The sequence below is a fragment of the Panthera leo genome, chromosome C1 (assembly GCF_018350215.1).
Source record: "Panthera leo isolate Ple1 chromosome C1, P.leo_Ple1_pat1.1, whole genome shotgun sequence".
In the NCBI taxonomy this organism is placed as follows: domain Eukaryota; kingdom Metazoa; phylum Chordata; class Mammalia; order Carnivora; family Felidae; genus Panthera; species Panthera leo.
This window is the reverse complement of record NC_056686.1, coordinates 35,064,240-35,075,167: the sequence shown is the minus strand read 5'-3', so window position 1 is coordinate 35,075,167 and position 10,928 is coordinate 35,064,240. Positions and strand designations below refer to the sequence as shown.

General features: G+C 48.6%; 1 protein-coding gene and 1 non-coding gene across 4 annotated transcripts; one reads left to right on the top strand and one right to left on the bottom strand.

Moving 5' to 3' along the window:
* The first annotated feature begins 820 nt into the window (after positions 1–820).
* LOC122228900 lies at positions 821–934 on the top strand. Its single transcript, XR_006206790.1, has one exon. It is a non-coding gene; the product is annotated as a U5 spliceosomal RNA (small nuclear RNA).
* A 4,279-nt stretch (positions 935–5,213) lies between these two features.
* Positions 5,214–10,745, bottom strand: BTBD19 (BTB domain containing 19). Of its 3 annotated transcripts, none has more exons than XM_042951381.1 (8): positions 10,340–10,745; positions 8,843–9,056; positions 8,704–8,757; positions 7,494–7,553; positions 7,324–7,392; positions 7,115–7,246; positions 6,864–6,989; positions 5,214–6,724 (listed from the first exon to the last, which is right to left on the bottom strand). In XM_042951381.1, the coding sequence occupies exons 1-8, from the start codon at positions 10,423–10,425 to the stop codon at positions 6,590–6,592; spliced, it is 876 nt and encodes a 291-aa protein (XP_042807315.1). In that variant the 5' UTR covers positions 10,426–10,745; the 3' UTR covers positions 5,214–6,589. The 3 variants fall into 3 exon arrangements, with proteins under 3 accessions (XP_042807315.1, XP_042807316.1, XP_042807317.1); XM_042951382.1 differs by lacking the exon at positions 10,340–10,745 and adding an exon at positions 9,270–9,413; XM_042951383.1 differs by lacking the exon at positions 6,864–6,989.
* Positions 10,746–10,928: the final 183 nt, after the last annotated feature.

The following is a 10,928-nucleotide window of genomic DNA, read 5'->3' as shown; positions in this document are numbered from 1 at the left end:
AGTCCTCTGACTTAAATTCCCTTTCATGGCTCCCCATCATGGACAAGACGAAATCTAAGCCCTTTCCAGGCGCAACTCACTCTAGCCTCTGCCATCATCCAGCTCTCTCCCAGACAGTGTCTAGCCGGACTCACACCCTCATTCAGATACACCACACTCTAGACAGGCTGAATTATTTTCAGTGTGCACCTTCCACAATTTCACAGACGTCATTCTCTCTGCCAAGGACACTTTTCTTCTTTGATGGAACCATCCTTTAATATTAGTTGGATGCCATCTCTTCCGGGAGGTGTAGTGATGTGCGTCCTACGAGGTCCCAGGGCCCCTGAGGACTCTGCTCAACCGTTTCTGCTTGGGTCCCAGCACTGGGGGCGGGGGGTGGAGGGTGTTCCTGCCGGTAAGGCTGTACTTCAATAACTGGGACTAACAATCCCAACCCCTTGGTCAAGAGCTCGGCACAGGCACCGGCGGGAAACGCCCTTACCTCTCCGGGCAAACGGGGCACGGGTTCTCGTGTGGACCGCAGAGCTACTACGGAGGCATCGCCCTAGCGCCACCCCGCCGCCACAGCTGGTGTCTCCCACCCTCCCGGAGACGCCTGTGATTTGCATACCCATGGTGCACCACGAAAAACCAGTTTCACGCTGCTGGAGTTCCAGCCCCACCAAGATTTCTGCGCTGTTTAGGTCATACTACCTGTTAGAAATCTATGGTCTATAGAAATTCCAAGCAGGGAGCATGAACCGTGCAGACACTAAACAACCATAAGTGTGCTAAGTGTTGTCTTGCTCTAGGAAATTCCAGGAGAAGGTGGGAGAGTATGCTCTGGTTTCTCTTCAAATCGCATAAATCTTTCGCCTTTTACTAAAGATTTCCGTGGAGAGAAACAACTATGAGTCTTTACCCAAATTTTTTGAAGCCTCGTTTTGAGGCTTATTTTTATGGTTAAGAAAAGGAAAGATCCAGCCTTCATAATACGTTGTGACTTTTGCTTGTGGGTGAGTATAGTTTCTGCTTCCCAAAGAAAAGTAAGTGTGAGATGCTTTTTTAGGTTTTTCCGGTATTTCTGGGAAGATATTTCAGAGCAGGTGTGGGTTAACACTGTAGTAACTAGCCTCTTCATTTATAAAGAGTTTAGTTTATTAGTGACGCCAAATGTTGGAAAGGCTGGACAAATAACATAGCCAGGTAAGTAATTTATAATCTCAGTGGGGAGAGCCGTGGAGAAATGGATATATGGCTAGCTAGCCACCCACCACATGAGTCCTTGGGTTTTAGACTCAGATTCTCCCATTTATCTGTATTTTCTCTGACTTTTTTTTTTTTTTTTTTTTTTCTTCAACCTTTACTTTTGAGACAGAGTGTGAATGCGGGAGGGGCAGAGAGAGAAGGAGACAGAATCCCAAGCAGATTCCAGGCTCAGAACTGTCAGGCTCTGACTAGAACTCTTGAGCCACGAGATCATGACCCAAGCCAAAGTCAGATCAGATGTTCAACCTGAGTTCATGACCTGAGCTGAAGTCAGCTGTTCAACCGACTGAGCCACCCAGGTACCCCAGCATCTTCTCTGGCTTTAACTAAATACCATGTCATGGCTGGTGACCTCCATAAATTTACAGCTGGGATCAGTGATGGCCATATTCAAAGCATAAGCTTCAAGCAACCCACCCTGGTCCAAGAAGAGCTCTTGATGGATTCATACAAAACTCTCCTCTGTAACTATTCTTAGACTGTACCCCATTCCCTACCGCCCCTTTGTCCCAATCTTCCATACAACACACACAAATTGTTTTAATGTAAATCTGATCACACACTCCATTCTCCAGCCTGCACAAACCCCTCCAAATGCCTTTCTCCAGGACATGTGGTTTGTGCCCCTCATCCTTTAGGTCTCCAGTCCTGAGTCTCCAGAGGTCCACCCTCACCACCCTGTATGAAACAACCCCACTCCCACCACATCACTCTTTATCTTTTTAATCTGTTTTATTTTTTTTCAGAGTACAAACTACTTCCTGAAATTATATCATACATTAATTTCTTTACTTGTCTCCTGTATGTTTCTCCTAGAATGTAAGTTCCTCGAGGTAGGGAATTTACCTGACTTATTCTCTGATGGATCCCATGACCCTAAATCAGTGCCTTTCACATGAGCACTCAATACTTATGGAACAAATGAATGGATTCATATATATATATATATATATATATATATATATATATATATAATATTTTTAGATATTTAATTTATATATTATCTAAATATTTAATATAGTTCTTAGGAAGGTTAGCACTTTACAAAATTAACCTTCCTAAGAACTCTATTCAATAGATTCTGTTTTTATCGCCATTTCAAAACAAGGAAACTGAGGCATAGAAAGTTTACCCTACTCAAGTCACAAAGCCAGAAAGTGGTGGAGCTAGGATTCAAACCCAGGCAGCCTAGATCCAGAAGAGACATACTCTTAATCACTGTGCTACTGATGGGGTTCAGGACATGCTACCCCAAAATATAGTATCTTGGCATATTGAATATTTTAAGCAATTTGAGAAATCAGAAGAGTCACTCTTACCGCCTCATCTCACCCTGGCCCTATCTCCCTTCTCCCTTGAAACAGGTCATAAAACCCTCAAGTGAGAGGTGCCCTCCTATACTGGAGGCAAGGAGTCATTCTTATCTCCAGAGTCAAAGGGACTCCAAGAAGAATCCAAACAGGTTTTGCTAAATTTCCCCATTTACTACACTTACCTCATACCCTTTAACCCATTATGTCCTCCATCACTATCCACTCTTCATCAAACCCAGCATAAAAATACTCCGGTTTAGGGGTGCCTGGGTGGCTCAGTCGGTTAAGCATCGGACTTCGGCTCAGGTCATGATTTCACACTCCGTGAGTTCGAGCCCTGTGTCGGGCTCTGTGCTGACAGCTCAGAGCCTGGAGCCTGCTTCAGATTCTGTGTCTCCCTCTCTCTCTGACCCTCCCTCGTTCATGCTCTGTCTCTCTCTGTCTCAAAAATAAATAATCATTAAAAAAAAAATACTCTGGTTTAACCATTTCTTCTAGTCTTCATTTCCTTATGAAGGCTTTTGTATTGCTAAAACTTATATCGGTATATGTGCTGATGAAGTGAGCACACTAAAACTTAATATTGGAGTACCAGTCTGGCTCAGCCGGAGGACCATGTGACTCTTGATCCCAAGGTCGTGTGAGCCCCACGTTAGGTGTAGAGATGACAAACATACATACATACATACATAAATCATATTAAATAAATTTGTATGCTTTTGTCCTGTTAATCTATGTCAGTTTAATTTTCTTTTTAATTTTTTTAAAATTTATATCCAAATAGTTAGCATATAGTGCAACACTGATTTCAGGAGTAGATTCCTTAGTGCCCCTTATCCATTTAGCCCATCCCCCCCTTGCACAACCCCTCCAGTAACCCTCTGTTCTCCATATTTAAGAGTCTCTTATGTTTTGTCCCCCTCCCTGTTTTTATATTATTTTCATTTCCCTTCCCTTATGTTCATCTGTTTTGTCTCTTAGAGTCTTCATGAGTGAAGTCATAAGATTTTCATCTTTCTCTGACTAATTTCACTTAGCATAATACCCTCCAGTTCCATCCACGTAGTTGCAAATGGCAAGATTTCATTCTTTTTGATCGCTGAGTAATACTCCGTTGTAGATATATACCACATCTTCTTTATCCATTCATCCGCCGATGGACATTTGGGCTCTTTCCATACTTTATTGTTGATAGTGCTGCTATAAACATGGGGGTGCCTGTGTCCCTTCGAAACAGCACACCTGTATCCTGTGGATAAATGCCTGGTAGTACAATTGCTGGGTCCTAGGGCAGTTCTATTTTTAGTTTTTTTGAGGAAACTCCATACTCTTTTCCAGAGTGGCTGCACCAGCTTGCATTCCCAAGTTTAATTTTCAAACCCAACCAGGCACCCTAAGAGGGGCAAGGAGAACTTTTTCCTCCCTTACACTACCTTTTCTTTTAGCAAAAGGAATTGTGCTCTACTTGATCTGCACTGAGCTTTTTCCAAAGTCACAGATACCTTTCTATATCACTGTAATATACCATAGTTTAGCCAGTCTTCTAGATTAAACCAGGACATCTAGCTTGTTTTCAATTTTCATTATCCAAACAATGCTGTTATGAAGTGGTACTATGAGTAACCACATTTTCGGTCTTGAGAAGTAATGCCAAATAACTTCCTTTAATTCATATGCAACATATTTTTGTATAAAATCCCTGAGACAGAAGTTTAACCCTATTTTCTACTAATCAACTGTCCCTCAATTTAGATTGATAGTATCTTGTTTTATAGCTCTTTTAAACTCTTTATGGAATAAAATAACATTTAAATAAGGAAATAACGTCATCAGTGAACATTTGCAGAGCACTGATTATGTGACAGAGACTGGAGAAACAAGAAATGAATAAGGCACCACTCCAATCCCAGGGATCTTTGTCTAGGGAGATTCAGATCCTCAGGAAGACAAAGGGTGTAATGAATGAAAAAGGTAGTGATGTGAGAAACAAAGGCAGAAGGAAATGTAGATAGAATTAAATTTCCTCATAACCTGCAGCCCTTTGACAAATTCTGGAGGCAGGTCAACTCTAACATTCCTCCAGGAACTCCCTACTGTCTTAATGTTAATGCTTTGCTAGAGGGAAAAAAACAATCTTAGCTTGACAAGAGCAAGGCCTCCAGGATCCTGTGTGTCTTCTTTTTTTTTAATTTTTTTAATGTTTATTTTTGAGACAGAGAGAGACAGAGCATGAACAGGAGAGGGTGAGAGAGAGAGGGAGATACAGAATCCAAAGCAGGCTCCAGGCTCTGAGCTGTCAGCACAGAGCCCGATGCGCGGCTCGAACTCACTGACCATGAGATCGTGACCTGAGCGCAGGTGGGAAGCTCAACCAACTGAGCCATCCAGGTGCCCCTGAGTCTTCTTTAGCATATGATTAGCATATGAAAGTCCTTTTGGAAACTTCCCCTGGCCTTTACTTACCCCAACCCCTAAGTATATAATCAGTCACTCCTCACAACACCTCCCCACACACACACATACAGCTCTTCCTGCCCACTGGTCCTGTCCCCATGCTTTAAAATCACCTTTTTGCACTCAACCATTCTTTCTTGGCCATCGGCTCCAGACCCCACCATCACTCCAAAACTGCATCTGTAGCATGGGGAGTCATCAGTAACCAAGAGAATGACTGTGCAGCCAGAGGACTACTGCCTTCAGAACCAGTGACTTCATGCAAAGGTAGTTGAGAGAAGAGTTGCTAACATTTGGAACCACTAGTAATTCGGAGTGTCCTGAAAGTGAAATAGAGTGTATTTTGTCTGAGCAATGGGGATGTTGGGGGCTTAATAAGGGTAGTACGGCTGATAATCTTAAGTCTGGCTGCAGTGTGGGAAATGGCACGAAGAGGGGCATGGCTGGTGTGGAGGCAGAAAGACTAGCAAGAGCCTGTTGCATTAATTCTTAACATGGTACTGAATGAACTAAAGTGAAGAGAACTGAACCAACTGGAAAGATCTCATAGGGGAGAAAAAATAATTTTCCTTCTACTCTATGAAGTCTTGGCTGAGACCCTTGTAATAAGACAGATTAACAAGAGAAAAACAAGTTTATTAATATGTATACCTCTTGTGTACATGGGAGATACCCAGGGAAAAATGAGTAACTCCCTGAGGTGGTCTAAAATACCTGCTGAAAGACCATCTTCAGTTAAGGATGAAAGAAAAGTGTAGGGAGGACAGTTAGGAGAATGCTACCAGGAAAAACACAGTACATAAGGTAAGGCTTGTTAAGCAGATTTCAGTGGGTGCCTTCTCCACTAAAATCTTGTGAGTTGATCATCCTTCTTTTCCTGGTACAGAGGAGACGCCCTTACTAATGGAGATCCCCTTTTTAATTATAAATTTTCCTTACAAAAGGGTAACTTCTATTCTGTTTCCAGAGCTTCCACTTTTTCTCAAAATAATCAGCTTAAAATAATCCTTAGCTCAAAGAGGCGTATTTTGGATTGGCACATTTTACTACCCTTCAGTGTCTTAGAAGGCAGAAGTCACGGGAGGCAGATGTGAGGATGAAGAACAAGGCAAAGCTGAGATGCAGGTTTCTGGCTTAGACACTCACAGAGATGAGAAACACGATGGGGGCAGAACTGGAGAAAGATGAGGCAGCCCAATTTTGGATTGAGTCTGAGGTGTCTGTGGGGCATTTAGAGAGTGCTCTCTAGGAGGTAGCTCTGGAATTAAAGAAGGAGCTGAGCCGAAAAACGTGGGGATTATAAAAGTAAACGCGGCAGGCCTGCGCGGCCAGAGGGCCAGGGTAGAGTCAGGGTAAAGTGTAAGGGAAATCGCCTTTGGGCCCCGCCCAAGCCCACACCCACTCCCCACCCCCACAGCCCCACCCACAGGGCGCAGAGCCGGGCGACAGTCGCCCTTCCAGCGCCCGGCTCGCAGGGCATGCTGGGGGCGGAAGTCGGCTCCGAGCACTAGGCACGTCGGGAGTTGTAGCTTGGGACAGGCCCAGAATTCCTTGCAAACCGCGGCCTTTGGTCACTTAAAGGGCAGGTCCAGAAAGCAGTGATGCTCCCGGGGCAGGGTTCCCCTCCGGCGGCGGCACGGGGCGCCCCGGGCCACATCCCCTCTTCGCAGAGCGTGGCATTTCCACGCCTCTACGATCTGCTCCACCTGCAGGGGAAGGCCGGTCACGGCAGTCCTGCAATACCCCCTCACCCGGCAGACCCTGGGCCGAGCCCCCCCACCCCCACCCTCGCGCTTTTCCCCCACGCTGCTGAGCGGATCTGAGCTTGGTTCCCCGCGTCCGCACCGGGATGAGCGGTTCCCGCTGGTTCTGCTCTTCCAGGGCACTCAGCTCCGCCGGGGCCAGCAAAGCCAGTCTCAGCTCCCGCACCACCGGGGCCGCCACCTCGGCCACCGGCCGCTCCAGCACAGCCTGCGAACGCCAGCCCTAAGCCTGGACAGTCCGGAGCACCTGCCCCGCCTCCGGCTTGCCGTGTTCCTGCGCCCCAAGCCTCCTTCCCCACGCCAACCCAGGGTCCCTTTAGTACCCCCGCTCACCGCACCCACGCGTGCCCAGCTCCTGGCCGCCAGAACGAGCTCAGCCTCGTCCACGCGGAGCTTGTCGCTGCGCAACAGGGACAGCAACGCTGGCGCCGACAGCTCCAGGAACCCGCGGGTCCGGAGCGCCTCCTGTGGGTCCACGAATGGGTCAGGGAGGAGCAGAATGAGGTCTGAGGGATTGAGACTATGAAGATGGGGAGCGATACCTGGCTGTGGGCCTCTATGAAGGCTAGGCAACGCTCCTGCAGCTGTCCCAGGCCAAAGGTTACAGCAACCTAGGAACAGGATGAAGGCCATCAGGTTGGAGGCTGGAGAGACCATTGTAGTCCAGTCCTCCACACTGAGGACTAACTGCAAGCCTGTCTAGAACACCCACCTGCAAGGCCTCACAAACCAGTTCCACATCCAGCACCTTCACCACAAACTCCAGGCACAGCTGGGAACAGAAATGAAAGCGGGTTGTGCCAAGGTGTCTCCCCCAAGACCCCATCCTCGGAAGCAGTGAGCCACCGAGGCTCCTAAGCAGCCACATGCCCAAGGTGACCTCCCAGACCAAGAGAGGCAAGAAATCACCAGGGTCTGAGATTTGACAAGCCTGAAGGGACTGGACACTAGCAGCCTACTTTGGGTCCAGCAGTCTACCTTCTAGCACATTCCCCACAAATGAAACTAGATGAAAGCCACGTGAAAATCCACTCTCCTTCTCTGAGGACACTTATCTTGTGTCACTGCTGACTCAAAGACCTTTTCGTTTCAACCAGAAACTTGAATTTCACCCATGACCTCTCCTTCTCACTCTCACATCCAGAAAAGCACTGGGTCATGCCAGTTCCTCTTCTCTTAAAGTCATGGGCTGCCACTGCCTCTCATCCCCATTGGACTGTGGAGCCCTTCCCATCTCTCCCAATCACTTATTCTCTTAGCTCCAAATCCTCACTCCCTTACCTGAAACTTCCAATGAATTTCCATGCCCTCTGAGTAAAAAAAAAGTCCAAATTTTTTAAGGTCCAGTATGATTTAGCCCCCGGCACTGTCTCCAATCTCATCTGTCTCTCTCCTCTCACACTTAGTCCAGCCACACTAAATGGCTCACTAGCTCCTTTTGTGCCTCTGTGACTAGAATGCCACCTTTTCCACTCCCCCTCTGAGCAAACCTCTACCTATTCTACTTGATCTAACACAAATGTTTCCCCTCCCAAGAAGTCTTCTTTTCTCCCCTATGGCAAGACTAGAGAGACCCTCTGTAGAATCTCAGCACCATATACCCTCATTTATCACACTTCTTATGCCCCTGGGTTAAGAGTTTTCATGTGTCTATCTCTCTTTGAAGAACAAGGATCAAGGCTGATTTATCCTGGCATCTATGGCACCAGCCATAACCCCCGCCATATGCCCCCACAGCACACACAGGGCATGTACATATCCATTGCACATAGGCACACATAATGCCTATTTACACAGAGAGCTATCCATACTTCTGTGTTGGAACACGTTCCTCTCCAGGCCAGAGTGTGTGTGAGGTCGGGTGTGATCTGAGCCCATAAGAAGCAAGAGAAGTGAGACAAGGGCCTGCCACATAAACCTACCTCTCGCAGTTCCTCCAGTCCATATTCTATAGCCGCGGTCAGCACCTCCAGCACCTGCAAAGTAGAAGGGATGTGGAAGGGAGTGTCTCCTGCCCCTCCCCCTCCCTCTCTCATCCACACCCTTGCCCAACAGGCTCACAGAGTGGCGGTGCAGCCTGACGCTGTTGGTGTACAGGAACTCCAGCACTGCCAGGAAGGCCTCAGCTGGCACAGTGCTTAGCACCACGGGGCTAGGCATGCCAGAGCCCAGCTTCGGACCCAGAAGTCGTTGGAAGAAGTTGCATCTACAGGCCAACAAGCACCGGTGGGCAAACACCTCCTGCCGTTCTTGACCGACCACAAAGCAAACATCACTGTGGGAAGGGAAGGAGAGAGCCAGGGAAGAAGAGGCCAGAGTCTTGGATATAACTCTAGGCTTTGCCTTTGCCCACTCTGAGCTTTCATTTCCTTATCTGTCATATAAGGGACAGGGCTTAGTCCTTCCAGCCAATGGTCTGGAGTATACACACAGGCCTGGATTCTAGTCCTAGCTTCATCCCATGGTGCCTCAGGCAAGTGACTTATACCTTTGAATTTCAGGTTTCTCATCCATGAAATGGGATAGTAATCCCAAACCCTCAGGTCTTAAAGGAGGTGGCTATGCTTGATCACGGAGGGGACACCAAGGCTGATGCAAGATTGATCTTACATACCCCTCTTCTCCCCAGCCTGACTCTTGAGGTAAGGGAAGCTCTTCTTGGCTCCTCCTCCATAGACTGCAAACTCAGCTTTTTTCAGCCTCCTCCAGGCAGGAGGGGGTGAGGGAGCGGGGGTGCAGAGTGCACTGGCTGCAGATAGACATGGCAGCGACGCACCATCATGAGACCAGACCACATTTTCCATCTTCACAACCACTTCCGGCCCCAGCCTCTGGGCCTCCCAACAGCATAGAGGGTTGGAGGCAGGAAATGAAGCTTGGGCTTCTGGAGCCTCCTAGGCCCAGGTCCAAGGCCAGGGGTTCCCACTACTCAGACCAGACTGTAATCCCCAAAGCAGTAGGGTCATGGGAGTCCTCAACCCTTAGGGAGGAAGTGGGGACAGAAAGCTACATTCTAGTTCTCCTGACCAGCCCTTCCCCCATATTCTATCCCTGGTTTCAGACACCACTAGCATCCTGTGCAGTGAGCCCTAGGCAGCACCCTTGAACTGCTTCCTGCCGGAAACTCTGGCTCAATCCCTTGAGTTTTGTTCCTCTTGTGAATCCCCAGTTCCCAGAACAGGGTCATCTGCTCCTCTGCCTCCCAGGGAGGGACTCAAGTCACATCCCATCTCTCAAGATCCAGGGGGCAAAGGGCTCCTCTCTGCCAGGAACCCAAATCCACAAAAGAAGGCCTTTGCCCAAAGTCATACCAGTTGCTCCGGGCTCCAGCCCCCACTGCCTCCCCCTCTTCTCCCCCCGCCCCCACTTCTGGCTCTCAAGACATCATGGACACTGAATGATGTAACCTGTAGCCATTCTCCACACTTGACTTCCCCAGACTGAGTTCACCAGGGAGGAGGGTCATCTCCACCTCTTCTGTACCCAAGGCTTCCTCAGAGTCATGGGACCCAGCAGAGCCAGCTAAGGAAATGCCACAGACAGGGCCCACCCCCTCACCTGTATTGGGGATTGTTGAGAAGGCTTCGGAGTGCTGTGGAAAAGGGTGCAGCCTCCCCGTGCACAAGCAGTCCTGGGGTCTCCATGGGTGGGGTGGGGCAGGGGAGCAAGAGGACAGAATAGCCTAGGAGACCTGTTGTCTGTTGGTCTGTGGGAGGTGATAGGTGGGCAGGAGCAGGAGGCCTGGCTAGGCCTGGGAGCTCGTAAGGAGGCTAGAAAGGCCTGAGAGGGAGGGACAGGAGCTTGGGAAGCCTGTTTGCTGAGAAGCTGAAGTTTAGGGATGGGGCAGGAGAGGCCCAGGTTCCTTAAGAAGGCATTAGAGCCTAATAGAAGAGGCCAGAAGCTGGGCTTGGGGATGGAGAGTCAGGGAAGGGGCCAAGACAGGCTGAGGGTGGAGCAGACTGGACTGGGGAAGAGAGGCTGGCAGAGCATGAGGCCCCAGCTGGGAGCCTGCCCAGGCAGCAGTGGGTGGGAAGCCTGTGGGTTTCCACGGAAACTGGAGCTCAGCTTGAGAGGCCCCACCCATCTTCCACAGGCCCAGGGAAAACTTCAGCCCTCAGAGGGGCCGGAAGTTAGTAGAGGGTCTTAG